The sequence below is a fragment of the Amphiprion ocellaris genome, chromosome 16, assembly GCF_022539595.1.
Source record: "Amphiprion ocellaris isolate individual 3 ecotype Okinawa chromosome 16, ASM2253959v1, whole genome shotgun sequence".
NCBI lineage: Eukaryota > Metazoa > Chordata > Actinopteri > Pomacentridae > Amphiprion > Amphiprion ocellaris.
Window position 1 is genome coordinate 1,670,036 of NC_072781.1, and position 17,137 is coordinate 1,687,172.

At 38.2% G+C, this 17,137-nt stretch overlaps 1 protein-coding gene across 13 annotated transcripts in view; it reads left to right on the forward strand.

Moving 5' to 3' along the window:
* Window positions 1-17,137, forward strand: part of LOC111571302 (mitogen-activated protein kinase kinase kinase kinase 3) — a 60,465-nt gene that overhangs the window by 16,939 nt on the left and 26,389 nt on the right. For 7 of the 13 annotated variants that reach the window (XM_055018296.1, XM_055018298.1, XM_055018297.1 and 4 more), the window contains exons 2-16: window positions 1,477-1,534; window positions 2,062-2,152; window positions 2,433-2,497; window positions 2,616-2,671; window positions 4,035-4,082; window positions 4,534-4,576; window positions 4,703-4,775; window positions 5,717-5,848; window positions 6,608-6,670; window positions 6,788-6,869; window positions 8,339-8,455; window positions 8,868-8,942; window positions 11,117-11,195; window positions 11,311-11,369; window positions 15,308-15,370. In XM_055018296.1, coding sequence (XP_054874271.1) covers window positions 1,477-1,534; window positions 2,062-2,152; window positions 2,433-2,497; window positions 2,616-2,671; window positions 4,035-4,082; window positions 4,534-4,576; window positions 4,703-4,775; window positions 5,717-5,848; window positions 6,608-6,670; window positions 6,788-6,869; window positions 8,339-8,455; window positions 8,868-8,942; window positions 11,117-11,195; window positions 11,311-11,369; window positions 15,308-15,370 — 1,104 coding nt within the window. The remainder of the gene's footprint in view (window positions 1-1,476; window positions 1,535-2,061; window positions 2,153-2,432; window positions 2,498-2,615; window positions 2,672-4,034; window positions 4,083-4,533; window positions 4,577-4,702; window positions 4,776-5,716; window positions 5,849-6,607; window positions 6,671-6,787; window positions 6,870-8,338; window positions 8,456-8,867; window positions 8,943-11,116; window positions 11,196-11,310; window positions 11,370-15,307; window positions 15,371-17,137) is intronic. The other 6 variants (XM_055018299.1, XM_055018302.1, XM_023274410.3 and 3 more) reach the window with 3 other exon arrangements.

Below are 17,137 nucleotides of genomic sequence, written 5' to 3' on the forward strand. Positions count from 1 at the left end.
ATGTTTTGTGCCTTTATAGATACACAGTGATCTGGAAGTTGTAATGTATAAATGATAAACTGAGGCATAATATTGTTGAAATTGCAAGTGCTTTTCTTAATAAATTTCAGGTTGTTCATGATGTTTTGCAAAAGATAATTCCTTTAATATGAACATTTTCAGAGTGTACTTTTTTGCACTAAAACAAAGGAAAAAATTGGAGCTGTTGATATTTATCCGTTATTATGCTGTGGTTTTACTGGTGCGGTCCACTGGAGATCAAACTGGGATGAATGTGGAACCTGAACTGAAATGAATTTGACACCCCTTATTTAATGTAACTTGGCATCAGTGCCTGAAATTCTCAAAAGTCCAGATTGTACTTGCAGTATGTCATGAAGAATTGCATAAAAGTTTCCTGCATTCAACCATTTTGAAATGTCTTCAAAGCGTCATTTCAGACCTGCTTATTACCGCCATGCACATGTATCCATCATAGCCGTGTGACCTGTTCTGCAGTGGGTTGGGTTGATGAGGGTGTTGCCCCAGGTATCTGTGATTGGATGAAATATGATCTAGATTACTTCGAGTGAGTTCTGCGGCTTACTAGAAGATGACATAATCTGTTTATAATACAGGTTTTTGCAACTTATGTCTTCCTTCATGGTGATAAATTAGATAGGAATCCAGGAATGTGTGCTTGTATGTATGTGACCTATTAAGTCACTGTGTTGTCATACGGTGTTGCGTTGCAGTGCTGAGTCAGGTTCACCTTTTCTGCTTTTCGACCTCCATGCGTTTTTCACCCGTTTCTTCTTTAGATGGAGTCCTGTGCACCAAGAAGGTCACGTTTTATCAAGCTGTGCTAATTAGGGCTTCGGTTAATGCTTATTTCCATTGTCAATCATTTTTTTGATTAATCAATACGTTTTTCCATTTACAAAATGTCAGAAAATGGTTAAAAATGTCCTTAAGTGTTTCCACAAGTGTCTTGTTTTGTCCCCAACCCAAAGATTTTCACTTTCCTGTCATAGAGGAGAAAAGAAACAACAGAATATTCAAATTTGTGAAGCTGGAATCAGAGACTTTAGAATTTATTTCTTGAAAAAAATTACTCAAATTGAACAATGAGTGGTCAAAATAACTGACGATTAATTTAACAGTTCGCAGCTAATTGATTTTTCGTTGTAGCTCCAGTGAGAATAAACACAGCTTTAGTTGTTTCAATACAATATTTCTGTTTGCTGCTTTGGACAAAGAAGCAAATATAGGTGTCACTGGAAAATGCTCTTACTACATCCAAGAGACGATATTTTTGAAATCGATTGATGAGCTTCCACTGTACATCAGACTTTTTGCAGTTGTGTTTTATTGTAGCCTGAGTTTCTTTCTGTTATCCTATTCTGTCATGTTCTGTCTTGAAGCTGCCTAAACAGCATTTCTAAACGTTTGCTGTGTGCTTTCCAGTGACTGACTTTGGCTCTTTTTGTCCTTTAGGCTCGTAATGTGAACACAGGAGAGCTGGCTGCTATCAAAGTCATCAAACTGGAACCGGGTGAGTTACCTCATCCCTCTTTTTATTCTTACAACATATCTTATTCTCCATTTCTGCATCATCAACCCTCTTTCTCTTGTTGTGTTATCCTCCAATCTTTGCTTTTTCCATCTAGAAGTCCTCTACAGATGATTGCTTTTGTCCTTCACCTCTCCCTCGTCATCCTGCATTCACTGATTCTAACCTCTTTCTCTGCCTTTCCTTCCTTTCTGCTGGTTTCTATCTTCCATTACTCCCATTAAGAAAGGAAACTTTGTTGGCAAGTTACAGACCGACTGTGGAAACATGTCATTACACTGTAATTGCTGAACAGTTTAGGTCTTGAAGCGATGAACTTAAACTCAAGCACAGCCCACTCTGCTGCTTCCCATCTGTTTGAGCTGCTTGTTTCAATTATCTGAGCCTTTCGCCCACAAACATGCACACACTGACACGTACACAAAACTGCCCTGTGAGGTGTAATAACGACGTGGATGCAAACTGATCACCTTGACATTAACGCGGGTATGTGCATGTGTTGGCTCCAGGTGAGGACTTTGCCGTCGTCCAGCAGGAGATCATCATGATGAAGGACTGTAAACACTCCAATATTGTCGCCTATTTTGGCAGTTATCTCCGGTAAGCGAGCGTGTGTGTGTGTCTGTCAGATGTGCAATATTTGCTGATGGTTGCTATTAAAGTGCAAGCTGTTTATAATAAAGCTTGTAAGTTTACTGGAGAAAAAATAGAAAGTGCAGCTCTGGGTCAGAAACAATAAAATTGGAAGGAAGTCTGCAGTATTAGTCAGCAGCCGCAGCTGATTTGATTATGCAGGTATTAATAAATAAATTTAAATGTAAAAACTCAGATACCTTTTGGACTGCTGAAGGTGGATTCACTGTGTTCATTGTGTCTCCAGGAGAGATAAGCTGTGGATCAGTATGGAGTACTGTGGAGGAGGTTCTCTGCAGGATATCTATCACGGTAACGACGACATGCACCCAGATACACACAGACGCTCAACAGCACCATGATCTTAACTGGTCAGTTCTTTTTGTTCCTCTTTGATGTCTTTTCTCTCCTCCTTGTTTTGCTCCTGCAGTAACCGGGCCTTTGTCGGAGTCACAGATAGCCTACATGTCACGGGAGACCCTGCAGGTAGCGTATGCAGCATGTTTACTGGCAGTTCTAGCGTATTCTAGACAAAACAAAGGAGCATACAGGAGGTCCTCGGTTTACGACGTCCTCGACTTACGGTGTTTCATCGTTACGTCAGAACTGGTTAAGTGGAACTAGTTAGCGAATGGAGCAGATGAATACGTTGTTATGTGTCGCTATCAGACGGCTTTGTTTCCATTCTCTGGTTGTACACCATCTTGGATTGTGCTACATTCACTAACTTTTTGTCCTTCATTATGGCTCCCAAGTCAGACTCTTCTGATGACAAAAAAGGGTGATGGTAAAAGCTGCAGCTGTCCAACTAGTTAAATTCATGCTTGCAAAATGAATTGTGAGTCGTAGCAAACTTAACGTCTTCACTGTGGTTCTTGGTACATATTACAAACAGAATGAAAACTGCAACAAAAACAGAATAAAACAACATAAAAGCATGTAAATAAATCATTTTAACTGAACCAATAAGTCCAAAAATGAAGTTAATTACATTACCTCTGTGGAGTTTACAAAGTAGAGAGCCTTGCATCCAGAAAAGCACGTACGTGTGTAAAACTAAACGTCAAAATAGCGCACAGAAAGTGACAACAGACAACTTCGAAGTAAAGGCTTTTTCAAAATAAAAGTACTTCGATAATTCTTCTTTAAGGGCAACACACCATGGAAGTGAAATTAGATTTAATAAAACACTCGGAACAGAAACACAGATGAACATCGGCATTATTAGATCAAGTTGTAAGAACAGTGGAACATATTCTGTTATCTTCTTGTAATATGATTCATACATGCATGAAAGTTGTTGGTATTCATAACTTTTATGAAGAACTTAAGGGCTTTGTTTCCATTTTCTTCGGAATTCTGACTTAGGGCAAAAATTGACTTCCATCAATCTTGAGGAGCGGAACTCTGATGCAAGTGGAGGACCCCTGTGTTTGAGAGATTAATCCTCTGCTTAGCTGGAACGGATTAGCTTTCTTTGAATTAAAGTGATGGCAAAATCACAAACAGTTAATTGGCTCTTCTGGTGACAATTAGATTTTTTACCTAGTTAGCATATCCATATAGTGGTTTTTTTTATGCTGCAAAATGTATCATGAGTTAAATCAGCAACACCTTAGAACTACAGCATATCAATATCAAAAACATGGGCTGCTTTCCAAAGATTAAGCTCTATAACATGTTAACATGGGAGTCGGTCGAGTTGAGCCGCTTTCCCAGAAATCACTTTCATTTAATCAGCGAAAGTTTCCAGTAAAAAAATCTGCATTACAACACTGAGTTTCAACTCAATTGTTCTGTTTTTCTGTGAATGTCACTAACATAATCAACTGTGTGGTTGTGTTTGCAGGGTTTGTACTACCTACACAATAAAGGCAAAATGCACAGAGACATTAAGGTAAGTGCAGAGGACATTTTACAGAACATGCATGTGAGGGAAGCTTATTAATTATAAAACACTTGATAATGTGTTGTGGAGCATGCTGCTTTCTGTTGGTTTTACATCATGTATGAACAAAATGTTGAGAACTTTTATAGAATATAGTCTATTTCTGAACGGATTAATGATATCGTGTGAAATGTGAAAATCAGCATTCTGTGGATAAAGCAGCCTATATGTTAACAAAAGTGAAAATTGATCCCCAAATTATTGTGGAGACGCAGCTGGTGGTATTTATGACCAGAAAAATGATTATCAATTCTTAACCGCGGCCTTCATTGATCAGTAAGAATCCACTTTGCAGTAAACTTGCATCTCTGGATTTACCTCTGAAATTAATTTGACTCGACCCGGAGTGTAATTTCTTGTGTGGGGAGCTGATGCGTGGCGTGCTTTTTGTCTCCGGCAGGGAGCCAACATCCTCCTGACAGACAACGGCTACGTTAAACTAGGTGAGAGCGACACGCAAAAGCCTCTGCAATCAGCTTCTGCTTCAAAAGACTGCATCCAAATGGCCTCATTTGCTGACTTGGTTTCTGTCTTTCCTCGTCTGTTCTCCTTCTGTTTTCTCTCCTCAGCTGACTTCGGTGTATCAGCCCAGATCACAGCAACCCTCGCCAAGAGGAAGTCATTCATTGGAACGCCTTACTGGTGAGTTGTGTTTGTTTTTCTCCGTCAGCTCTCTTGATCCTGCCTATGGACTGCATGCAGATTGAGCAATGGTATAAAATCTAAGTCCTTAAGGAAACGTGAGGAATTCCCTGATGTCTAGTGCATCTTGCAGCTTGAATATACCAGAATTTATCACACATTTATCCCTCCTATCATCATGTGGGTCAAAATTGACCTGTTTTAAAGTTTGTTATAGATTTTCATAGTGAAACTTCTGATGTCCACATTTTCAACATTTTTGGGAAATCTTTGAGCATTTTTTGGTGGAAAAAAGAACTGTAAAAAATGTTTCTTTAAGAGCATTCACATAAAAATCAACCAAAATTCAGGGAATTTCACTAGATTTTGGTTGATTTTTATGTGAATGTTCTTAAAGAAAATATTAGAAGTTTTACTGATATATATGGAATCACTTTAGATATTTTTAGGATTTTTTTGAAAATATTTACAAGAATTTTCTTGCCAAATTTGGGGGATTTTTTTAAAAGTTAAACTTTTAAGGGAAACTTTTAAGGAATTATTGGAATTTTCTTCCTGAAGGTTTTGTAAATTTTCAGAAATTTGTGGAATTTTTTTTGCTGAATTTTTGGATTTTTTTCAGATAAGGAAACTGTATTTTTTGGTGCCCGTAAATGAAGACAGCAGGAGGGTTAATTCATTTTCAATTCAAGCTGAACAAACCAGGAATGAATAGTATTTGTGGGTCATGGAGAAGTCAGAGCTGATATCAGGGTCATGGTGGGAATCCTCTGAGCTGCTGCTGGGAAATACTGCAGACAGTTTTAATTCTGCTGTTGTGTGTAGCTGTTTAATTAACCCACTTTTAGACATTTTACTATCATTCTTCTCTGTTTTTTTTTTGTTTTTTTTTACAATGCCCTCCTTCTGTCTCCTGTCTTTCTGTGCCTCTTTCTCCATAGGATGGCTCCAGAGGTGGCAGCCGTGGAGAGGAAAGGCGGCTACAACCAGCTGTGTGATATCTGGGCCGTGGGCATCACTGCAATAGAGCTGGCCGAGCTGCAGCCGCCCATGTTTGACCTCCACCCAATGAGGTAGAGCAACGTGATGGTGTGATGACAGCAGAGTAGACATGCAGTCGATGTAAACAACCTTAGAGTGAAAACTGAATTAGTGACTTCTCAAAGGTGTCGGTTCAATCAATCCACCACCAGATCAATCATTAATGTTATTACTTATATGTGCAAGTCAGAATAGTATGCAAAACATGTCATTGAACTCATTTAAATATGACTTTATTAGAGATGATACTTGTGTTGATTAGGCTGCAGCAGTTCTTATCAAACCATCTATATCAGACACTGTGTAAAACAGTCATTATACTACCATTCAAAAGTTTGGGGTCATCCAGACAATTCCACGTCTTCCTTGAAAACTCCCACTTTTATCCATGTGCTAACATAACTGCACAAGGGTTTTCTAATCATCAATGAGCCTTTCAACACCATTAGCTAACACAATGTAGCATTAGAACACAGGAGTGATGGTTGCTGGAAATGTTCCTCTGTACTCCTATGGAGATATTCCATTAAAAATCAGCCGTTTCCAGCTACAATAGTCATTTAGCACATTAACAATGTCTACACTGGATTTATCATTCATTTAATGTTGTCTTCATTGAAAAAACTGCTTTTCTTTCAAAAATAAGGACATTTCTACCTGACCCCAAACTTTTGAACAGTTGTGTATAACTGCATGCTGTCTAAGAGGCTTTTATTTCACCAGTATTTCACATTTACCCCACTGTTAAAACTTGAGGTTTAATCTTTGTCTTTCTGTTTTTCTTCCTGCAGGGCTCTGTTCTTAATGACCAAGAGTAATTTCCAGCCTCCTAAATTGAAAGATAAACTCAAGTGGTATGACACCACCTTGTCCCTGATTTCTGATTCAACTTTACTGCAATTAAGCCCACTTGTTCCAGGCCCGTTATATTCACCTTTCTCTTTGTCTTCTTCTCTCTGCTGGACACACAGGACAAATAACTTCCACCATTTTGTCAAACTAGCCCTGACCAAGAACCCAAAGAAGAGGCCCACGGCTGAGAAACTGCTCCAGGTGAGCAATAAAACAACATATTTACATATCTTTGAGACAAACAAACCTATTCTGTTGTGATATGGATCCAAGCCAGATTAGATTTCTACAATACGTCTTGTGGCACATTATTCTCTGTCCTCATCTTGCTCACCTTTCAGATCTTGGAGGATTTTCTAGTGATTGGATCCCTTTTATATTCCACTCTGATAAGCTCGTGCATCTTATCTGAAAACCTTGCATGTTTTTCTTTCATTCTGTGACTCTTGAACATCTCATAAAAATGCAAAACTATCAGTTGACTGGGGTAGATACTGTAATACCTAACCACTATATGTTGTTGTTTCCAGTTCCACAACAATTAGTCATCAGTTAATGAGATAATTAAAAGACCACAGAGCTCTGAGCTCCACAAAACCTGAAACCTCAGTCGGAGATAACGGGTATCACATTATTATTAACTTTTTTTATTAACTCAGGCTTTGTGACTCGCATAAAAAGGGGGCATTCAATGTGTCATGTAACTTCTACCAATCGTGAACTACCTTCTTCAGTCAGAGGAACAAGTTGTTATTGTGGAAAGCTGTAAAAATAAATATATATATATATATATATATATATATATATATATATATATATATATATATATATATATATATATATGTATATATATATATATGTATATATATATATATATATATATATATATATATGTATATGTATATATATATATATATGTATATATATATATATATATATATATATATATATATATATATATATATATATATATATATATATATATATATATATAAATAAATAAAAATTCATTTCTGTTAAAAGCGCTGCCACTGGAAATCACACAAGAGAGGAATGCTGATAGAAAACAGTCAGTCATGTCTTAATATATTTATTTTACCGGCATATACAGCTGTTTAATATTTAAACTTTGTTGAAGAAGTGCATTTAGGTCTGACGTTGTCTCATAATGACGGATTTCACTTTAGTTTTTGGCCAAATCAGAGGGAAATTAGTGCTATTGATTGAATATTTTCTCTGATAAATACCATTAGACTAAGCAGCTGCAGTACCGGGTGTGTTATACAGACTTGGCAGCTAATCAGGAAAAAATACAAAGCCGTATTTATATATATTTTCTGCATCACTGAGTGCATGTAGGTTCATTTAGCAATACAGCATATAGTGTGTGATACCTGAACTGTGCACTTGTGTTCAGTGGGAATTTTAACACACAGGGAGACACTTTTTACAGACAATTTAAATTTTAAACTCTGGACCGTCTTTTAACTGTAGCAGGTTAAAAGGCAGTCCCCAACTCTGGCTATTGGCTCAGAAAAGCCTCCCAGCCCATTTATCTTGCTTCAGAAAAGCCTCCTGATTGACAGTCATGTCAGTACAGTTTCAGGTTTTTGTCCTTTGTCATTTGAACACACCGCTCCAATTAACTCTGTGTCTTTTCCGTCTTCCAGCATCCTTTCGTGTCGCAGCCTTTGAGCCGGACGTTGGCGATCGAGCTGCTGGACAAAGCCAACAACCCCGACCACAGCACCTACAACGACTTCGACGATGACGACCCTGAACCTGAGGTAACCCTTGACCTTCTCAGGATTTGCTTATAATAAAAAAAAAACCAACTCATAAAACTCTGGAGCAGATCAGTAGAGAAATGTTCTTTTCTTCCCCCTTAAATCGTGTCCCTCTGTCTCCTCATTTGGTTTTTCATTAAATCCCGTCTCCATCCAACCACCATCCCCTCCTCGCCCTCAGTCCCGGCTCTCCTCGGCACATGTGACTCATCTTTCTGCTCTTTGTCTTCTCCCTCTTTCCCCTCCTTCCTTTTCCTTCATCGCCTCCCTCCTATTTGTCTCTCGTTTCGCTTTCCTTGAGGTTTGGTTTCCTCTTCTTTTCCTCCTTGTAGCACTTCTCCTTTCTCTCTCTGCCTTTCTCCCCTCCTTTTTCTCTCTTGTCTCCACCCTTTATTCTCTACTTCCTCCTCAGTTTAAGTACAGGGGTCATTTCCTACCCATAAGCCCTGGTGCTCGGCGTGCACCCCGTTTTGCGGCCCGTAGGAAGGTACCAGTGTCGGCTGCAGTGATGTCATTCTAACACAAACCGTTCTGCCAGTCGTTTTTTATGACTTGGAGGAAGACGACAGAACTGAATGAATAGATTTTCTTTCAATTCAGCGTCTGCTGGCGTTGTCATGGGAGCTGGCATCGGTATGTGACATTCAGGCCGTTGACAGATTACAGAGGCAGTTGCATAATTAGTTTGATGGCCAGTAAGCACATGCAACGTTCATGGTTTTGTTCTAACTTGCACATCAGCTGATTTTATATCACTGTTTTTAATTTGAGAAAAGTATTCTTCATGCAGTTGCAGTTTTAGTTTCCTCTGTATTATAAGGAAAATCATAGAATAGGTTGGTTTTGTACCATTTCATTGACAAATCCTCGAAGGTTGAAAGTGGATTTTTTTTTTTTAAACTTCTTCAGAGCACAAAATAGGTTATGATTTAAGGCACAATTGTATTAGACTTTTTGCACATGAATTAGACTAGATATTTAAAATTTGGACACACACACTGAATCTTGTATGGCTATAATAGTGTTTTATCAATTAATTTTTTTGATTTTTATGCGAGTTCTATGATGTTTAAATGCACATTACAGCTTTATAAATCCATATATACCAAAAAAATATATATCCCTTGCTTCCATGACAACATCAGTGAGATTATTTGGAGGAGATCAGTGAGTAATATCACCTAATCTCATCTCAATTCATTCCAGTTCTGTGGCAGCTGCTGGGATGATAAAGAAACGAATGTCTGGGTTCATAAAGATGGCTTCCAAAGCATCGCAATGTCACGCTCCTGAGGATATTATATCTAAACCACATCCAGGTCGGATGATTTGTGAACCAGTAGTGTTCCCATTGGTGGTTTTGACTTTTAAAATGAAAACCCCAGCCTCAGTTTTGCAGTTCAGGAACCTATTGGAAATCAGTGATTGGTGTAATCCCACCAAGCCATCCAGACAGTTTAATATAGGGTTTGGATTCTCTTTCATTTGGTGGTTTGGGAATGTTAAAAACAGTTGTCAAATATTGCACTTTTGGAAGCTGTCTTCATCTACCTTTCTCTTTGCAGTTACTAACTTTGGGTTGTGTGTTATGAAAATGGTCTTCGAGGTGTTTTGGGTTTTTTTTGCATTGACAAGTTTATTGGTGGATCAGAGCTACAAATGTGGCCTTGATGGATGCACTTTTTTATCGTGTTGGTTTGTCTTTTCCAGCGCTTTACGAGCATGGTTTGAGGTTGCTGTGTTTTCTTGATTTTCTGGGACGACTAGTTTAGATCTAACGATCAGGTACTTCAGGCATGAAATCAGTTTTTATTCTTTGGAAAGAAGCAATCTCTGCACAAACTGCTGTAGTTTAATTTGCAAAATATACAAGCATGAAATGATACAAGCTTCACGGTTCTCAAGGGAAAGCGACAGTCAGCATCATGTTCAGCAGTTGATTCAGTGTTTTTTTTTTTTTAGTCCTGTAAGACCCAAATATAGAAAAAAATAGCAAAAAAGTAAATAAATTAAGCTAAATATGGCCAAAAAATAAAACCAAAAATATAAATTATGATATATATATATATATATATATATATATATATATATATATATATATATATATATATATATATATATATATATATATACACATACATACATACATACATACATACATACATACATACATACATACATACATATATATATATATTTTTTTTTTTTTTTTTTTTAATGGAGCTTGTGTTTGAGTGCAGGTCAGTGGATCATGTTTGAGGTTGTGGGTTTTACCATAAATGTCAGCAATAATAACAAAAAAAAAAACTGTGTCTTGAGTTACTGAAAAACACCCAAAGATGAAGAATATTACCCAGAGTATCGAGTGTTTCAGCTGGCAGGGGACTCAGTTTGGCAACACGAAGAAGGAAGCATTGATGTTGTTGCCAGGGAAGGTTTGTGTTTCCTTCAGCTGTGTTGTTGTGTTTTGGTCGTCGTGTTACAGTGTGCAGCTGAATGTTTTGCTGTGTCATCAGGTCCCACCCACAGGAAATAGCAGAGGGATTATGGTTTTTTTTTTTAAACCTATTGTAATCTTCAGAGTCCCATGTCGACTGCTACAATGTGTATCGTCTTTGAACGGTTTTCTGACTGTGTGCGTCTCCTTCTCTTTCCTGATAGTCTCCGGTCTCAGTTCCTCATCGCATCCGTTCCACCAGCAGGAGCACCAGAGAAGGAAAGACGCTGTCTGAGATTAACTGTGAGTCCCCACACAAGGTCAACATGAACAAAAATATCTGAGTCTGACTCTTTATACATCTCCCCAACTCATTTCTTCCTCTCTTTTCTTTTCTTTACTTTATCTCATCTCTCAGTTGGTCAGGTGAAGTTCGATCCTCCACTGAGAAAGGAAACAGAACCTCATCATGAACCGGTGAGTTATGAAGTGTCGCATGCGTTTACATGTGTGTGAGTGGGATTTGTGTGATTGTCATTTCACCAAAACCAGCATGGCTGATCCTTACCTGATCACAGGAAACACCCAAACCAGTCCTGATCAGTCTGTGTTGAATCCAACATGAAGCCCATCCACACAGTTCTCTTTGATTGTGGAAATGTTTAAATATTCAATTCAATTTTATTTTATTTATATAGCGCCAATTACAGTCAAATTGTCTCAAGACGCTTTATATTGTAGCTTTGAGGGTATGTTTGAGGTGTTTTAGATCAGGACCGCCATCCCGGCCCATAGCCAAACCTCAGGGAGCATCTTGTATCTTTAATTCACTCAAAATAAGGCAGACTTGGTTTAAAAAATGAATGATGCAAGCACAAGTTCAATAGTAACCTTCAGATTGCTTTCCCATTATGTTTCGAGATCAGGGTAGAGGTTAGATGTTGGAGGCGTCTGATTAGTCGATGCATTCTGGTCATGTCCTATTGGAGGAGACCCTGGTGCAGAATCAGTGCATGCAGGAGTGATTATGTGTTCCTAATGGTCTAGAGCAGGGGTGTCAAACTCGTTATAGTTGAGGTTCCACATTCAGCCCAATTTGATCTGAAGTGGGCCACACCAGTAAAATCACAGCATAATAACCTATAAATCACCACAACTTCTGTTTCCTTTGTTTTAGTGCCAAAAGTGCATTCTGAAAATTTTCGCATTTAAGAAACTGTCTTTTTAGAAAACATAATGAACAACCTGGAATTTCTTAACAAAAATATGTTCAATTTCAACAACATTCTGCCTCAATTTATCATTTACACATTACAACTTCCAGATCACAGAGTGTCTACAAAAACTACACACAACTTTTAGCCACAGGTATGTGGAAGTGAATGATATATTTTATTTTATGATCAAAATGACAAAAGTCAGACAAAAAAAGACAAAAAAAACAACAAAAACAAGACAAAATATTACAAAAATGAGATACAAAACAACGAAAATGAGACACAAAACGACAAAAGCGAGAAACAAAATGACAAAAAATGAGACAAACGACATGAAACAAAACAAGAGACAAAAAATGATAAAAACAAGACAAAAAAATTACACAAATGACACAAACAAGATGACAAATGACAAAACAAAGAAGAAAAACAAAATAAAAATAGACCGACAACACAAGCGAGACAAAAATACAACAACAATGACACACAAAACAACAAATAAGGCAAAACACAAAATGTGAAAAATGAGACAAAAAACACGAGCGAGACAAAAAGGGAAAGCAAAACAACAAAAATGCGAAACAAAATGACAAAAAGATGAGACAAACGACAAAAATCAGACAAAAAAACAAGACAAAATATTACAAAAATGAGACACAAAATGACAAAAAAAACTATCTAGTATTTTACTTGATGATCAAAACAACTTGTCATAGAAATTATTTTAAATTTGTAGTTTTACTAATTTACAATCTGCAGTTAATGTCTTCTCTGGAATTTTTACACTTTGAGGGCCGGATTGGACCCTCTGGAGGGCCCTTTTGGCCCGCGGGCCTCATGTTGGACACCCCTGGTCTAGAATATTTAAAGATCCCCCTGTAAATGATGGAGGGTTTGGACAGTCATAATAAGGGAGAGACTTGCCACTTAAAGAGTCCTGAATAGGAATTTATGAGAGAATTCCATAAACACATGTTCAGTCCCTTTCCCCAAAAACCCAGTCATCTGCTTTATCGTGTCGCTGACTTCATGAAACTGTCTGCATGTGTAGTAGAGGTATTATTTATGGAGAAGATGCTTTTTAAACCTTATTTATGGGCGAAGTCACCAATCTTTTGGAGCATTTTTGTGATCTTTGAGCAGTTTTTATGTCCCATTGACCATTGAAATAGATAGACCCCTTGTCTTTTAATCCATAAACAACTGCCTGAAGGGATTGCCAGGTTTTCTACCAAGTGGCAAGACTTACCTATAGAGACTTTGGTTTATCTCTACACACCAACAGCTGAGCTATTTTGCTTTGTCTCTTCGTCACAACCCAAACCTGGTCATTTGAACAGCAAAGGAAGGCTATAGGGATGCATTTGCAATGAGACAGTATCTGTATCCCACCTGTAAATGGTGCGGTAGTGACACTGGCACAGATATGACAGTATTAGCTTTAAAGCCATAGTCTCTCCTTGGCATTGATGGTCCCCACAGGATGAACTCACTAAGATGTTCAGATTAGATAGAATTCAATGGACAGACGTTAGATCCCTGCTTTTTTCTTGTTTAATTATGCAGATTTGTTGCTCTTTGTTGACAAACTCAACAATAGCTTCAAAAATATATATCGGTTGAGCCATGCTTGCTTGGTACGTTGATTTTTAGCATTACTGTGTCGCTTTCAGATTTGCTAAACAATATAGTTGCTAGCGGATGAATGGGATGGATCAGGGTTCAGGCACAGTCACAGTTTGTTGTTAGCCCTCCCTCACTTGCCTCTTCTCCCACTTTTTTGCCTTCTTCTGCACGTTCCCTTTCATATACCCCCTCTCTCCAAATTGAAATTCCAAAAACCTTCTTCTGTCCTCTATCTTTCCACCCCTAAATGTGGATTAAAGCCATCAAACATAATCACCTGTGTAGGTCTTCATCAGCAATCAACCCTTTGTCCTTCAACTTCTACCTCTTTCCTTGAAGGTGATCTAACAGTATGTGCTCCCTTCGGCTTTTAGCTCTTAAAGATTTATCTGCTCAGGACTGCGGTGCTGCTATTTGTAGCATTTTGAATCGATGAACCATTACCACATTGCAACAGGATATTAATACAGGGTTTCTGCAAGGCATTAAAAAGCATAATAGTCATTAAATTGATTTTGTGAAAATTAAGGCCTTAAATGGCATTAAAAATCATTACATTTGATTCTCAGTGGCATTAAGAATTCTTTCTGCAGTTTTCAAGAAAACTATTTGATAATAATAATATAATAATATGTAATTATAGACTGCAATTTGTCAGATATGTACATCTGCGTAAACATGCCGAAGCATTGCGATAATTGTTCCGGCCGGTCAGCTACAGTTGCCAAAAACTGCATGTTTTTAATGTGTCCGGCAGGCTGGACCAGGTGGAAGAGAGCTGGGAAATGGGGAAATGCAAATTCCAGCAAAAATGGCTAGAAAATGTAGAATTCAGAGAATGACTGCAGCCCGTTGGTGGTCAGGGGTGGTTTCTGGATTCAGAAATAGTGAAACGTAGGGACAGTTTTCATATAAAAATCATCTTGTACAAAAAAACAAACCTGTGTAATTTGTTGAGTTCACAGTCATGGCATTAAAATTTTTACAGCATAGCATTAAAATGGCATTAAAAAGCATTAAATTTGACTGGCTGATTTCTGCAGAAACCCTGTAATAACACAGCTTCAGAATGATGGCATCTTTTCACAAGAAAGACAAACAGATGGTGCAAGAACTGGAGTAACTTTTAGCATATATTTTTTTTTGCTGGTTGTGTAATTCTGGCCAAAAATCAAACACAACCACAGCGACACTCAGTGATTTAATTCAAAGAAACATGACCAACCAGTAAGACATCTGCCGATTGTCTCATTTGTTTACAAAGTTTTCCCAATTTTTTTTGCATTCTTATATATAAATCCAATTTATTAATGCCTCTCCTCTTCAGTTTGTTGCTGATTTTTTTTTAAACCCCCATCTGCTCCCATCCGTCCCCTCTCCTCTCCAGATTAATACTCCCATATCCTCCGCCTCTGTCTTGCTGATCCATGAACTTCTAAACCTATTTAATCCATTTTCCACCCATCCTCCTCTCTCTCTCTGTCTTTCTCTACCTCCGATCCTCCCTGTTCCCTCCATCAGTCCAGGTTAATGTATTAACTGAGGTCTCTCTCGCTCTGTCTTGCTGACCAGTGTGATTCTGAGCCCTATCTGGACTGTGTTGAGGAGCTCTACTATACCGCGAGATCTAATCTGGTAGTACTCCTTCTGTCTCTCTCTCTCTCTCTCTGTCTTCTCCCTCTCTCTTACTCTGTCCACCTATATTGGCTGTTTTTGTCTCCATTTCTAGCCTCGCGCCTCCTCCCTCTTGTCGCCATGTTCATAATCTGCCTCTGAAGGACGAGCCCTTTACCGTCTTTGTTCTGTTTCTTAGATTCTTTTTGGCTGCTCGACTTCCAGCGTCTATTTTTTGTTAATTTCCACGGTGTTGCTCCATGTATTCTGGTCCGTCCATCTGTCACCGTTCATTTTTTCTTTTTCCAGCTTGTTTTTTTGCCCACTAACTGGTGTCGTAGTCATCATAGTGATAAGAGTCTTTAGTGTTGTTGTTGTTTTCATATATGCATATAGTGCACAGATTCACACACAAATGCATACAAACAAACAGAGGAAGGTAGAGGGGCAGTTTCACTTAAAATTCAAAGACGTCCCCACTCAGAATATCACTCACATCCAAATTTTTTCCACATGAAGTCCACCCTTTAATGTTTGCTGCATTGTGTGTGATCCTTCTTTGACATATATCTGATATTTCTCTCTGCAGAATCTTTTATAAACTACTTTTTCTAACCTTTTACTCGAGGCCTCGTCCGTATGTGGGCGTGTCTGTCAAATGTTTCGTGTTCATCTCTTACTTTTCCATTTTCAATACGTGTTTCTTCTTGCATGCTTTGTGTCATTATCTTTGGAAATATTTCTGACGCGGTGCTGCATTCACATTGTGGTTTCATGTACCGATATCAAACCAGGTAGCCACTGCCAACAGTAATAATAGAGCTTTTCATATGGAGCACATGACTACCTATGAGCTTTACATTAGAACAGGGCATGCTGAGTAGGTTAAGTAATAAAACAAAAATGTAAAAACCCAACAAGCGCTACCACATTTTAGGCTAGTTTTAATATCATGCTAGCTGATTTAATCCGTTCTAATATGGATTTCAGTTGGCATGTCACCCTTCCTTGTTGCTTTTGTAGAATGTATATTTTAAATTAATACCTGTTTGCATTGCTTCAAATTTCAATTTGACATACAGGAGGTCCTCGGTTTACGACATCCTCGACCTACAGCGTTTCGTTGTTACGTCAGAACTGGTTCATGGAGCTAGTTGACGAGCAGAGCGGATGAATAGGTCGTCACGCTGCGCTATGAGACGGCTTTGTTTCCATACTCTGGTTGTACACCACCTTGGATTGTGCTACATTCACTAACTTTTTGTCCTTCATTATGGCTCCCAGCGTAAGTCAGACTCTTCTGATGCTTAGAAGAAAAGGAAAGCCGTCTCCATGGAAGTGAAATTAGATAGAATAAAACGCTGGGAACAGGAAGAAACACCGACCAACATGGGTCAAGTTGTAAAAACAGGTCAACATATTGTAGTGACCCTCTGTGATGAATGAGTGAGACTTTATCTGGTTCTCTGCTGGTTTATTGAACCTTCACACAGGCTACTGTGGACCGTAGCCAACACCAGAATAACTAGAAAAACCCCATAACTTAGCTCCAGAATTAGCCACCGTTCCCAGCTCTCTCTACTGCTGACTCTCAGCCAATCAGAGGTGAGCTAACTAAACATGATACGTTCACTGACATTAGGTAAATCTGGAAATGAGCAATAAACATTGAAACCTCAACATCAACAACAATATCAGTCCGTTACAATATTCTGTTATCTTCTAGTAAAATGATTCATACATGGAAGTCGTTGGTATTCAGGACTTTATGAAGAACTGATGGATATC